The 14,743-nt window shown below is 39.6% G+C and overlaps 1 protein-coding gene across 5 annotated transcripts in view; it reads right to left on the bottom strand.

Annotated features, from left to right (window-relative positions):
- Positions 1 to 14,743, bottom strand: part of LOC102147786 (uncharacterized) — a 165,451-nt gene that overhangs the window by 78,322 nt on the left and 72,386 nt on the right. For all 5 annotated transcript variants that reach the window (XM_023650884.2, XM_023650885.2, XM_070225345.1 and 2 more), the window contains 5 exons: positions 14,081 to 14,309; positions 6,559 to 6,761; positions 3,988 to 4,143; positions 1,343 to 1,436; positions 489 to 626 (listed from right to left, as the gene is read on the bottom strand). In XM_023650884.2, coding sequence (XP_023506652.2) covers positions 489 to 626; positions 1,343 to 1,436; positions 3,988 to 4,143; positions 6,559 to 6,761; positions 14,081 to 14,309 — 820 coding nt within the window. The remainder of the gene's footprint in view (positions 1 to 488; positions 627 to 1,342; positions 1,437 to 3,987; positions 4,144 to 6,558; positions 6,762 to 14,080; positions 14,310 to 14,743) is intronic.

Genomic DNA, 14,743 nt, shown 5'->3' with positions numbered 1-14,743 from the left:
CCAGAAAAATCCAGGGAAAAAGAGTACATATTGTATGTTACTTTTGTGGGGGAAAAAAGGGACAAATATATCTGCTTACTTTTGCAAAAAGAAATACAGGAAGGATAAAATGGAAAACAACGGAATTATCCACAAAAGGTAAGGGCAGAGGGACAGGATATTTTCTGCTGGATGAGTCTAGCTAGTCAATATTATAGCGTTACTACAAAGGAAAAATTATCGGCAAATCACTGAAAATTAATGATTTGGTCATGTGTTGATCCACATTAGGAAAGAAGGAGGGAGGGAAAGAGGAAAGGAAAAAGATAAGATAGAAAAGAAGGAAGAAAAGGGAGAAAGTAAAGGAAGGAAATGGAGAGATGGGGAGGAAGGAAAGGAGGGAGGAGTGGGGAGGGTGCCTGGGGGAGGGAGGGAGGGAGGGAAGAGGCAGCCTGACATTAGCTGCTGCTGGTGGTGGTGCCTCAGGCTTCTCTGTCTTACAGGCTGACCTTGACATCAGCAAGACAGTCCCCTCGGGAAGCGTGATAGAAGGACGCCTGCTGGACAGCCACCATCAAAGCGTTTTTCTGAACAGCTTGGCATGCAAGGGTCACTTGCATATTCTCCACTCCTGAATGGAACAAGAGCTAAGGGAAGAAAATGTGAAAGGTATTAGCAATTTCCCCCACAAAGAAAGAGATGAAGTTGAGAGTTGAGATTATCACTTATTCAACATGTAAATATACGGATCAAACTGCAGGACGTGCTGAGATCCTTGCTCCTCAGCCACAGCCTGCATCTGGTCTCTCCCTAAACAGCATTTCATCCCAGGAAGGCAGCCTCCAGGCCGGATTTGCTTTGCAGTTGGACACTGTAAGCTTTCCCCAGTGGTCAGAAAAGGATGAGAAGGCTGTGACGAACTAGCAAACGTGTGCTCAGGAGCAGGCTCTTGTAAAACTGTCAAGATTAGATTAATGTTTAAAAATACACAAATAGAAACCCGCATGTATACACATAAGAGCAAAGAAAATCCATCCGAGTGGCAGGAAAAAATAGCACCAGGTTTAAAAAGATCATATAAAAGCTCCAATGACAAGTGCGTATTTTAAAAGCTTGATGCACCACATGTGCTTCTTGTTAACAGTAACAGAGGTTATTGTGAGGGATGTTGCAGTCTGGTTCAAACCAGGCCAACGCACACACCCAATAAGGCCAGGCTATGGTCATTATTCATGAAGTTGGAAGCTTTTCTTATATATGGGAGCCAAACTTATATGAATTAAATATTTGGATTTTTAAAGGGTTGCATGAGCAAACTGCTTAATTTTACCCTAGTTTTTTTTTTTGAAATAAAGTAATTTACCTTAAGGATGGCTTCCTTTGTATGAAAACTAAATTTGCCAACTTGGTTATCATCCACCTCAGAGATGGCTAAGACCAGAGCAGTAGGAGAATATCTGGAAGAAGAAACAAGAAGTTGTTTTGACCTGCCCATGTGATCAGCTGTGGGAATAGCAAGAACAGATTTTATACAAGACTTGCTGTTTCCACCCAAAGACTGAAGGGCTCCGGGGTCTTTTCAGTCCTTATTGGACTCGATCTCCTTGCAGTTTGGTTGTGGTGATCATCCACCCCAGAGTGTTGGCAATTCTTTTCTCTTGATCACCATTCCACTGCTTTTCCTGTTTTTCCTCTTAACTTCTTGACCTCACCTGCTCAGGCCCCTCCCTCACTGGGACCCCTTTGTCTACTCCCTAAAGGTTGCCCAGTTCTAACTTTCTCCCATGGCCCCAACAATCATCTAAATGATCTTTGCAGGCACCTTTCTGCCTTGGGACATGGTGCTTTGTCCATAGCTCTGAGACTTTGTCAAGTAATTAATATCTCTGACTCTTGGTTTCTTCATCTGTAAATGGAGATACCGCCTGTCTTGCAGGGTTACAGCAAATATTAAGTGGGATAATATGCATGAGCATCCTTTTTTTTTTTTTGAGGAAGACTGGCCCTGAGATAACATGGGTGCCCATCTTCTTCCACTTTATATGTGGGACACCTGCCACAGTATGGCTTAACAATCAGTGTGTAGGTCTGCACCCAGGATCTGAACTGGCGAACCCCGGACCACCAAAGCAGAATGTGTGAACTTAACCACTGCGTCACCAAGCTGGCCCCTGAATGTGCTTTTAAAAATGTAAGTCATTGTGCTCACATTTAGTGTATGTTGTTGTTATAATGGCACTCTAAAGTGGCAACTTTAAAGAGTTACATACATAATATAAATTCAAACTCAAGACACAATTTCCCTGGATGCATAAATCTTTCCCTGGTAATTCACGAGGCTCCCCAAGATCTTACAGGATTCCTGGGTCATTACTGGGAGGACCAATAACCACTTGACCAGATCACAGGGCATTCAGGCAGTTTATGCTCGTTGGTTGATTCCTGCTGAACAAAAACATGCCCTATTTTCACAGAAGCATAAAATACCAGCTATGGCAGGGCGTCCTTGAAGAGCCAGAGAATAGCTTAGCTCCACGTTGGAGACCTAGCCCTACCTGAGACCCAATTGCACTTCCTGCCTTCAGCTACGTGTATCCTTACAATAAATTCTCTTTTTGGTTTAGGTGGTGTGACAGGATAGAGTGGGGGAGATTTTGCCTCCAGGGGACATTTGGCAATGACAGGAGACATTTTTGACTGTCAAAAATGGGGGAAAGGATACTACTGGCATCTGGTAGGTAGAGGTCAGGGATACTGCTAAACAACCTCTGAAGCATAGGCCGGCCCCCTCCGAGAAAGAGTTATCCAGTCCCAAAATTCAATAGTGCCAAGGTTGGGAAATTCTAGGATACTGTTTTCTACCATCCAAACCCCCTTCCTTCTAGCCCATGCTCTCTCCTTTAGCATACCAACACAGCAAAGTCGTATTCTGATCAGAGATCCACATTAGCAAAACAAAGGTGACTTTCCCTCCTTGGGGTCATCTTGGCCTTCCTTGGGGTGGGGCTGCTATCAGGAATCTCCAGGGACAGAGCTAGGACCTGTAGGGGAAGGGCAGACTAGCACAGAAGGAAAGAGGAAGGAAACAGACATTTCTCCTCAGCACATGTCAAAGGCTGACTCTGTGCAGGGGGAAAACATTCCTTGCCCTAACTGAGTAGATTCATGATCTGTTACTAGTAAGACTGTTTTTGGGGCTGGCCCCTTGCCTGAGTGGTTAAAAGTTTGCATGCTCCTCTTCAGCAGCCCAGGGTTTCCCCGGTTTGGATCCTGGGTGCGGATATGGCGCCACTCGTCAGGCCATGCTGAGGCAGCATCCCACGTGCCACAACTAGAAGGACCCACAACTAGAATGCACAACTATGTACTGGCAGACTTTGGAGAGAAGGAAAAAAAGTCATTATTTTAAAAAAGAGTGTTTTCTTTCAGGCAATGGGCTAAACATATGGGGCATGAAAAAGAAGTCTCACTGGTTTGATGTAACTTCTGTGACTGACCAACAAAAGAGCCTGGCTGAGATCTTGCCATACATGATAGATTTGTACATTGTGTTAGAGTTTCCAGGAGACCACTGCTCAAAAAACTTGACTGACTTTTTCCTGGTCCCAGGGAAAGTGAGAGAAGGGACCTGGACTTCTGATCCATGGTTCTTGCCTCATTAAACCAATGCTCACATCCCTTCCTATCCCGAAGCAATATGGTCAAGCCAGCAGCTGCCGAGCCTGTGGTTTCATCTCCTTTGAGCAATCTGATCTGATTCTTCCACTTCTCGGTTACTTGGTGTCTTTGAACCCAATTAGCCCCTTTTATTGAGATCTCATTTTTCTCCTCTTATTAAAAAAGAAAGGAAGAAAAAGAAAACAAATTGGCATCATGGCAGATAAAACGTAAGGGAGAGAATTTAGAAATCAAATTGCATTTCCATGTCCAGTGGTGACAGAAATTAGTTTTCACTGGTCGTTCATTCTACAGTTACATTATTTTTACTTTGACCTTCTCAAGGCTCACCTGTCTACACGATCACTGTCCTCCAGCAGAGAGGTTATAAAAACAGGGGGTGGGTGGTCTGCTTTGTCCTTGTGTGATGCAAATTCAAAGTGAACAGGCCTCAGATACAAATGGAACTCTTCAAAACCCATCTCACATGCCAATTCCTTATAGAGTCTAAAAGAGAGTAAAAAAGAGCCAAGAACACTTGCCATTATTTTTTCTTAAAAGGAAAGTAAGTGGTAAGAAAACTAAAACAACTGAATAAGCACAAAAGCAAAAGTCAACACAAAAGTAAGCCAACTCCATATTGTAGGGGAGGAAGACAATTCCTCTACCCTCTAGGTCCTTCTGGCTGGTCTAAGAATTAAATTGATATGAGACAGAATAACAGGAGAAAAATCAAAGTTTAATAACACATATACATGGGAGAAACCCAGAAAAACTAACTCAGCCAGAATGGCAGAAGATGCCACCTTAAATACCATCTTCAGCTAAAGACACAGGAGGATGTTGGGGGTAGTGGTTTGGGGCTTCAAGAGGAGGAAGGCAACTTACATGGAGATGGGACTAGAAATCTTTGTTAAACAAGTGTTTTCTGGGTGCTCTATAGACAATGGGACCTATTTTACATTACACTACAGTTATCTTATGTTAGTAGCTCCTTCCTGGAACAGGTCTTCTATCTTAAATTCTTTCAGGGAGTTAGGGGGAAAGTCAAAGTTCCTTTCAGTCTTCTGTTCTCAGAAATGATCAAACCAAAAAGACATATTTGGGGCAGCCAATTCCGATCCCCCATAGTATGAAGTGAATGAATCACAAAGGTCTTATGTTTGCCCTACGCTGTGACAGTTACAACAGTAGTGAAAATAGGAGGAGATGTGCTTGGGCACTTCCTCAACTCTCATTTCCTGCAAGCTGGCTTCTGCCCTCAGAGTCCATGTGAGGTCACCAATATTGCCCTCAATACAAGGTGCACCATCTTCTCTCAGAGCTCTTCATGGCTGGCCTCTGTCCTCTCTTTGAGGAGCATCTTTGTTTTCCTGGATACAGAATCTCCATGCTTCTGTCTCATAACCACTCTCTCTGTCCTCATTGGCTTCCTCTCTTCTTTATTTTCAAACCCTGGTGTTACCTGGGGTCCCAAACCGGGGCCTCCTCTCATCTTCTCCATCCCCTCCTTAGGAAGTCCACCATGCAGCCCTAACCATCACCCCCTTGTGTAAGGACCTATGAACCCATCTCTGTCCTCCTTCAATTCTGAGCTCTGCTCTCATGTTTCCATGACTTGCTGCAAGGCTCTGTTCAGATGTTGCTCTAGCATTTCAGCCTTATGTGTCTAGAATGCCTTCCCCTCCTCTCTTACTCCCGTTCTCACACATTTCTCCATCTTGAAAATTGGTTAAGGCTGAGTTCAAATGGCACCCCTATTCGTTTTCTAGGCTGCTGTAACAAAGTACCATAACTAGGTGGCTTGAACAAAGAAATTTGTCTCAGAGTTCTGGAGGATAGAAGTCTGAGATCCAAGTGTGGCAGAGTTGGTTCCTTCTGAGGGCTCTGAGGGAAGGACCTGTTTCAGACCCATCTCCTTGGCTTAGATGGCCATCTTCTCTTCTGTCTTCACATCATATCACACAGAGGTGTGTGTCTGTGTCCAAATTTCCTCTTATAAGGACACCAGTCACACTGGATTAGGGCCCACCCTAATAACTTCATGTTAACTTGATTACCTCTATAAAGACCCTATCTCCAAATAAGGTCACAATATGAGGTCCTGGGGGTTAGAACTTGAACATATGAATTTAGGGGGACACAACTTATAACAGCGCCTCTTCTATGAAGCTTTTCCTAATTCACTTAGAAAGAGCAAAATATTCCATTTTCTGTGCTCCCATAGTATTTTGTTCCTACAACTAAAATAGCATGTTAAACTATGTTAGGGGTAAGTTTTACATTGTGAGCTCCCTGAGAGAAAGGATCAGAAATTATGGGGAAGTAGTATCAGAGAGTTTAATAACATTTTGGCTCAGAGTATGAATTCTATTTCTGCTACTTTCTAGTTATGTGATTTTAGGCAAATTACTTAACTTTTCCAAGACACTACTTCCTCACAGGTAAGACATTTGTAAGCTACCTCACAAGGATATTCTGAGAATTAAATGAGCTAATACACATAAAGTCCCCAGTACGACCCCAGGCCACAGCAGGCCCTCAATAATGATTGATGGTAGATGACTGGATTCTGTGTGACTATAGGGCCCCTCATGGGGACGAGAACACCAACAGCACTCAAAATGTTTGCAACAAACTCTCTAGTTTCATATTTTTCCTGCTTATGGAACATGTCGACTTAGGTGTCTTACCATCATCTCACACTCATGCCCAAAACTTAACTCATTAATCTCTCTCTTCCCCTACCTGATAAACCTTCCATACCTCTGTCAGACCTGGATGTTGCCACTGACTCACCCCTCTCCTTTCTCTAGGTCCTCTACTGCTGGCTACTCTGGAGGCACAGAGTGGCCAAAGCTTGGAGGTAGGGAGGCCCGTGGTCTGTTATCCCCCATCTGGGTCCTCAGTCCCCCTACTGACCGAGCTAAGTGTACACTCTCCAGACTCATTTCTATCAGCCGGTGGCGGAGGGTCAAGAGTTCCAGAAGTTTGGAAAACGTCTCCAGAAGCAGCACCTGAGAGTCTTGGCCTCGGTTATGTCCTTCATCGGCTGCAGACTTGAGTGCAAGCTGGCTTATCTCCCCCACAAGAAAGGGATCTCCCATCACTTTAGTTGAAAACAGCTGAAAGGAAACAAAGCACTTTTTAAAGTATAAAAAGAGAAATTCCACATATTAAGAAAAATACTATCATCAGCACAGACTCTGGATGCAGATTTCCTGGGCTCAAGTCCTAGCTCTGCCACTTAGAAACTGTGAGATTTGGGGCAATTTACTCAGTTTCGCTGTCTCTCAGTTTCCTCATCTGCAAAGTGGGGATAAGGATGATAACAGAACCTAATAGAAACTAATAGATGATAACTTGCTGATAGGGTTGTTGAGAGGGTTAAATGAGTTAATACGTGCAAAAGTGCCTGGTGCACAATATTTGCTGTTATCATTATTATAAATGTTTTGAACCAAAATAAAGAAGAGAAATGACAAAGATGACCTAACTAGGAATGGAAGTCCCTGCTATTTTTCAAGTCCCTGCTGTTTTTCATTTTAGTGGCCAATAACAATAATTTTTTATAAACCCCTCTAATTGCAGTTTCAAATTTTCAAAGTATTTTCACATATATTAACTTTTATTTTCACAAGATCCCCGTGCAGTAGGCATCACAGATGTCATTATTTTCGTTTTACAGTGAGGGATCTGAAGCAACACTGGAGCCTTCTAAGGGCACACAGCAGTGCCGAGAGTAAACGTAGGCTTTCTAATTCCGCATCCAGCAGCTTTACAGTATATACCAAACCGCCTTTACAGTGGCCCTCCACTCAGCCAGCCCTGGGTAACTTGTGAAGTAACCACATTGTTCTTTAATGCCCTCCTGCCTCTGACATCTTTGCCACCTTCCAAAATACTACCCCCAGCAAGGACCCAGTTTGGGGACCCCATAACCTGCCTTTCCTGGTTTGGCTCCCCAAGGGTGCACAGGCTCCCATATCTATCCACTTATCCACCGAAGACCTTGTCTACTCACAGACACAATTTCTAGACTCTTAAAGTCTTCCTAAATGATAAAGAAATTTATGAAACTAATTCTTGCGTGTCTTCTGAGGGCAATACCTGCCCCATTTTCTGGCCTAATACAAAAGATTAATCCGAACATTTATTGTTTTTAGGTCCAAATTTGAACACATTTCAAAAATAATGATAATTAAAACTATATGGCATCAGTGGGAGACTAGACAGGTATCTCTCATATATTCACTATGATTTATAAGAGAATTTAAAATACAATAAAAAAAATCTAGTACCATAATACAGTGTGAAAATAATCCTCAATAAATGGTAGTAGGATACATGGCTGGTAATTTGGACATAAATTCTATTTTGAGTCATACCTCACACTACACGCCCCCCCCCATACACACACACACACACACTCCAGGTAGAATACTAAAAGAGTTAAATATTTATAAATATATATATCTAAATATGTATATATATATTTATTGCAGTAAAATTGGTTTATAGTATTATATAAATATCAGGTGTACAGTGTAATATATTTCAAATTCTGTGTAGATTACATCATGTTCACCACCCAAAGACTAATTACAATCCATCACCACACACATGTGCCTAATCACCCCTTTCCCGCCTCCCTCCCCCCTTGCCCTCTGATAACTAGCAATCCAATCTCTGTCACTATGTGTTTGTTTGTGGTTGTTGTTATCTTCTACTTGTGAGTGAGATCATGCGGTATTTGACTTTCTCCTTCTGACTTATTTCACTTAGCATAATATCCTCAAGGTCCATCCGTGTTGTCACAAATGGCCAGATTTCATCATTTCTTACGGCTGAGTAGTATTCCATTGTGTATATATACACCACATCTTCTTTATCATTCGTCCCTTCATGGACACCTAGGTGGCTTCCAAGTTTTGGCTATTGTGAATAATGCTGCAACGAACATAGGGGTGTGTGTATCTTTATGAATTTGTGTTTTCATGTTCTTTGGATAAATACCCAGCAGTGGAATAGCTGGATCATATGGTAGATCTATTCTTAATTTTCTGAGGAAACTCCACACTGCTTTCCATAGTGGCTGCACCAGTTTGCACTCCCACCAGCAGTGAACAAGGGTTCCCTTCTCTCCACATCCTCTCCCACACTTATTGTTTCCTGTCTTGTTAATTATAGCCATTCTGACCGGAGTGAGGTGATATCTCATTGTAGTTTTGATTTGCATTTCTCTGATAGTTAATGATGTTGACCATCTTTTCATGTGCAAGTTGGCCATCTGTATATCTTCTTTGGAGAAATCTCTGTTCAGATCTTTTGCTATTTTTTAGTTGGGTTGCTAGTTTTTTTGTTGTTGAGATTTATGAGTTCTTAGTATATTTTGGATATTAACCCCTTATCTGATATATAGTTTGCAAATATCTTTTCCCAATTGTTAGGTTGTCTTTTTGTTTTGTTGATGGGTTCCTTTGCTGTGCAGAAGATTTTTAGTTTGATGTAGTCCCATTTGTTTATTTTTTCTATTGTTTCTCTTGCCCAGTCAGACATGGTACTTGAAAAAATAGTGTTAAGACCAATGTCAAGCATACCGCCTCTGTTTTCTTCTAGAAGTTTAATGGTTTCAGATCTTGAATTCAAGTCTTTAATCCATTTTAAGTTGATTTTTGTGTATGGTATAAGATAATGGTCTACTTTCATTCTTTTGCATGTGGCTGTCCAGTTTTCCCAACACCATTTATTAAAGAGACTTTGCTTTCTCCATTGTATGTTCTTGGCTCCCTTGTTGAATATTAACTGTTCATGTACGTGTGGGTTTATTTCTGGGCTCTCGGTTCTGTTCTGTTGATCTGTGTGTCTGTTTTTGTGCCAGTACCGTGCTGTTTTGGTTACTATAACTTTGTAGTATATTTTGAAATCCAGGGGTGTGATACCTCCAGCTTTGTTCTTTTTTCTCGGGATTCCTTTGGCTATTTGGGGTCTTTTGTTGTTCCATATAAATTTTAGGATTCTTTCTTCTATTTTGGTGTAAAATGTTGTTGGAACTTTGATAGGGATTGCGTTGAACCTATAGATTGCTTTAGGAAGTATGGACATTTTAACTATATTAATTCTTCCAATCCAAGAGCATGGAATATCTTTCTATTTCTTTGTGTCTTCTTCAATTTCTTTCAACAATGTTTTATAGTTTTCAGTGTACAGATCTTTCACCTCTTAGGTTAAGTTTATTCCTAGGTATTTTATGCTTTTCCTTGCACTTGTAAATGGGATTGTATTCTTAATTTCTCTTTCTGCTACTTCATTGTTAGTGTATAGACATGGAACTAATTTTTGTATGTTGCTTCTGTATCCTGCAACTTGACTGTATTCATTTATCATTTCTAAAAGTTTATTAGGGGATTCTCTAGGGTTTTCTATATATAAAATCATGTCATCTGCAAATAGTGACAGTTTTACTTCTTCCTTTCCAATTTGGATTGCTTTTACTTCTTTTTCTTGCCTGATTGCTCTGGCTAAGACTTCCAATACTATGTTAAATAAGAGTGGTGACAGTGGGCATCCTTGTCTGGTTCCTGTTCTTAGAGGAATAGCTTTTAGTTTTTCTCCATTAGAATGCTATTTGCTGTGAGTTTGTCATATATGGCCTTTATTATGTTGAGGTATTTTCCTTCCATACCCATTTTATTCAGAGTTTTTATCATAAATGGATGCTGTATCTCATCAAATGCTTTCTCTGCATTTATTGAGATAACTGTGTGATTTTTAGTCTTCATTTTGTTAATGTGGTGTATCCCGTTGACTGATTTGTGCATGTTGAACCATCCCTGCATCCCTGGAATAAATCCCACTTGATCATGGTGTATGATCTTTCTAATGTATTGTATTCAATTTGCTAGTATTTTGCTAAGAAGTTTTGCATCAACGTTCATCAGTGATATTGGCCTGTAATTTTCTTCTTTTGTGTTGTCCTTGTCTGCTTTTTGTATCAGGGTAATTTTGGCTGCACAGAATGAGTTAGGAAGCCTCCCCTCCTCTTCAATTTTTTGGAAGAGCTTGAGAAGGATGGGTATTAAGCCTTCTTTGAATGTTTGGTAGAATTCACCAGGGAAGTCATCTGAGTCCTGGACTTTTATTTTTTGGGAGGTTTTTGGTTACTGTTTCAATCTCCTTACTGGTCATGCATGGTCTATTCAAATTCTCTACTTCTTTTTGATCCAGTTTTGGAAGGTTGTATGATTCTAAGAATTTATCCATTTCTTCCAGATTATTCACTTTGTGGGCATATAGCTTTTCATAGTATTCTCTTCTAATCTTATATATTTCTGAGGTGTCCATTGTAATTTCTCCTCTTTCATTTCTGATTTTATTTGAGCCTTCTCTCTTTTTTTCTTGGTGAGTCTAGCTAAAGGTTTGTCAATTTTGTTTATCTTTTCAAAGAAGCAGCTTTTGGTTTCATTGATTTTTTTCTTTTTTTTTTTTTTTCCTAGTCTCTATTTCATTTATTTCTGCTCTGATTTTTATTATTTCCTTCCTTCTGCTGATTTGGGGCTTTGTTTGTTCTTCTATTTCCAGTTCCTTTAGGTACACTGTTAGATTGTTTATTTGGGATATTTCTTGTTTGTTGAGGTAGGCCTGAACTGCTATTAAACTCCCCTCTTAGAACTGCTTTTATTGTATCCCATAGATTTTGACATGTCATATTTTCATTTTCCTCTGTCTCTAGGTAACTTTGATTTCTCCTTTGATTTCTTCATTGATCCAATCGTTGTTCAATAGCATTTTGTGGCTTTTCTGATTTTCTTCCTGTAATTGATTTCTAGTTTCATACCTTTCATACCATCAGAAAAGATGCTTGGTATTATTTCAATCTTCTTAAATTTATTGAGACTTGTTTTGTGGCCTAATATGAGATCAGTCCTGGAGAATGTTCCATGAGCATTTGCAAAGAATGTGTATTCTGTGGTTTTGGGGTGGAATGTTCTACATGCATCTTCTAGGTCCCTCTAGTCTAATGTGTCACTTACGGCCAATGTTTCCTTATTGATCTTCTGCTTAGATAATTTATCCATTGGTGTAAGTGGAGTGTTAAATTCTCCTACTAGTATCGTGTTGCTGTCTATTTCTCCTTTTATGTCTGTTAATAATTGCTTTATACATTAGGTGCCCCTATGTTGGGTGCATAGATCTTTACAAGTTTTATATCCTCTTGTTGGACTGTTCCCTTTATCATTATGTAGTGCCCTTCTTTGTCTCTTGTTACAGTTTTTGTTTTAAAGTCTATTTTGTCTGATATAAGTATTATTACCCCAGCTTTCTTTTCTTTGCTGTTTGCATGGAGTATCTTTTTCCATTCTTTCACTTTCGGTTTGTGAGTATCTTAGGTCTGAAGTGTGTCTCTTGTATGCAGCATATATATGGGTCTTTTTTTTTTTTTATCCAATCAGCCACCCTGTACCTTTTGATTGGAGGATTTAGTCCATTGACATTTAAAGTAGCTATTGATAAATATGTATTTATTGTCATTTTGTTACTTTTTTCTAGATGTTTTAGTAGTTCTTCTCTGTTCCTTTATTCTTCTCATGCTCTCTTCCCTTGTGGTTTGATGGCTTTTTTAAGTAATATGTCTGGCTTCTAAAGGAGTTACATATTTCTTAAAATCAAAACCTTAAAAAATTAGAATCAAATAAGACAAATATGAAACATCTAGAGGAAGCTTTGCTTTCTGGATTTAGGAGGATAGAAGAAATCACAAAAGAAAAGGTCAATAGATTTTAATATATGAAATAAGAAGTTTCTATTAAAAAAATAAAAAGACAAATAGGGGGAAATATTTGCATAAAATATGATGGACAAAAGGGTTAAAGTTTTATTTAAGAAGTGGATAGGAATGACATTTAAGTGGATAGGAATGACATTAGGATTCCAAGAGATAAACAAAGGGAAACAACAATAAATTCACCAAAAATACAGCTAGCAACAAAATATTTGCAAGAATATTTAATGTCAATAAATAGCAAAGAAATGAAAGTTAATAGTGTAATGCCACCTTTTATATATATGTATGTATTAGCACAGATACTACACACTTACGCCTAATACTGTACTTGTAGCAGAAATGGCACTCATACATTCTTGGTGGAATTATAATTTGGCACAACCCTTTTGGAAAGCAATCTGCTAACATGTATCCAAAGACTTAAATTTTGTTTCAGCAATTCCACTTCCAAGAATCTATCAAAGGGAATTGATCCAAAATATGGAAAAATCTGCAAGCTTTGGAAATGTACATTATAGCATTTTTAATAATGATGAAAAATTGGAAACTACTTTAATTCCTATCAATAGGGAAATGGTTAGATAAAATGAATCCCAAGATTCATCACTTAAGGGAATTATGCAGTCATAAAGGTGAGTATAAGGACTAGCTAGCAATATGGAAAAATATATTATATAATGTTAACTGAGAAAAACAAGAGATAGTGTACAAAGGATATGATTATAACTGTAAAACATGCATATATAGAATACTTGAATTCAGAAAAATAATGATTACAAATGCCATTTGAGTGGTTATATTGAGGGTAATTTTTTTTCTTTCCTCTTTTGCTAAAATTATGTGTAATTTTATATTATTTTGATCAATTTAAAATTTTAGTTTGGGTAGGAGGGTACAGGAGGCCTAGGCAGGCCCATGGAATAGATATTTTTGGCAGCTGGGGCCCTTGAAAGTTTCTTCATCGTACAGCAAGTACCCACACAGAGTAAGGTCAAATTGGAACCCCAGGCTCACCTGTGACAGCCTCAACAGAAAAAGCAAAAGATTTAAATCCAGCTACCAACACCACAGACATCACCACACCACAGTTTGAATAATAGAGCATTAAAGCTAGAAGGGGCTTCAGAGATCACTGAGCTCACATCCACCCACCTTCCCCCAAACACATGAACATAACGTGACAACATAGGAAAGTGAGGCTCAGAGAGGCTAACAGACTTGCTCAGAGTCACACAGCGAGTTAATGACAAAGCTGAACTTGAGTCCAGGTCCCTGACTCCTCACTCAGTTCTCTCTCTCCTCTACTAGATCTCAGCTCAGGACAAAAAGAGTAAATTTTAGGAAGAGTCTTGGCAGGAAAAAATAAATAATTTTTAATTAAAAATGTATGTTGTTAACATATAAATAAACCAGAAAACATTTTCCGCATACCTAGGTACAACTCCCTTCTAGTTTTAATTGAAGCAGCATCCTAATAAAATACAAACTTTGACCAAAAATGAAAAAAAATCACATAAAAATGTAAGTCCTGTGACTATGATCTGTCTCTGGCCAAATAGGGGGGAATAGAGCCAAACAGAAAAGCAAAGCTAAGTAGTAACATCTGGGAGGAAATAGTCTCTTTGCCAAGAACCCCCCTACCCCCTTCAGAGAACCTACATCCTTCTGGAGCTGTGTGCTGTACCAGGACTCAGGCTTGGCCGGGGAGAGCCAGACGTCCAGAGCCAGCCGCAGCACATGTCTCTCCAGCAAGGCGAGGCGGCTGGCTGTGGTGGGTCTGTAAGTGCGGCGGGCCTCCTGGAGGAGGTGTTCGAGGGCTCTGGGGATGAGCGATGCCAGGCCCAGGGAAGGGTGGAACTCCAGCAGATAAATGTTTTTCAAAGCTGGGCTTAAAAAAGAGGAACAATTAATGACGATTTTACACAATGAAGAACTTAGTCTGTATCCAAAGATATTTGAATTTTATATTTTTAAAGACCAATAAAATGAGTCTTCTAATCCAGGACATTATAAAAAACTGGGAGCTTGAAGGGACCTCAGAGGCCATTCGGGGAACCCACTGGATTATACAACACGTTCTCTGCTTTAATGTGAACCCTTTTAAAACTGGAGGACATAGGAAGATATTCTAAAAGCCCGATAAGAATAGAATTCTTAAATTGTATATGGCAAACCTATTGATGTTGCAATAAGCAATATATAGTCAAATATTTGAAAACAAAATAACTTAAAATAAAAGTGACTAAATATTAAAGAAATAATTTCCATGGTTGGTCTCTGCTTTTCACCTGTCTTTATCCCTTTTATTTTTCCAAAATGTTA

The sequence above is a fragment of the Equus caballus genome, chromosome 10 (genome assembly GCF_041296265.1).
Source record: "Equus caballus isolate H_3958 breed thoroughbred chromosome 10, TB-T2T, whole genome shotgun sequence".
Lineage (NCBI taxonomy): Eukaryota > Metazoa > Chordata > Mammalia > Perissodactyla > Equidae > Equus > Equus caballus.
This window is presented reverse-complemented; position numbering and strand designations above follow the sequence as displayed.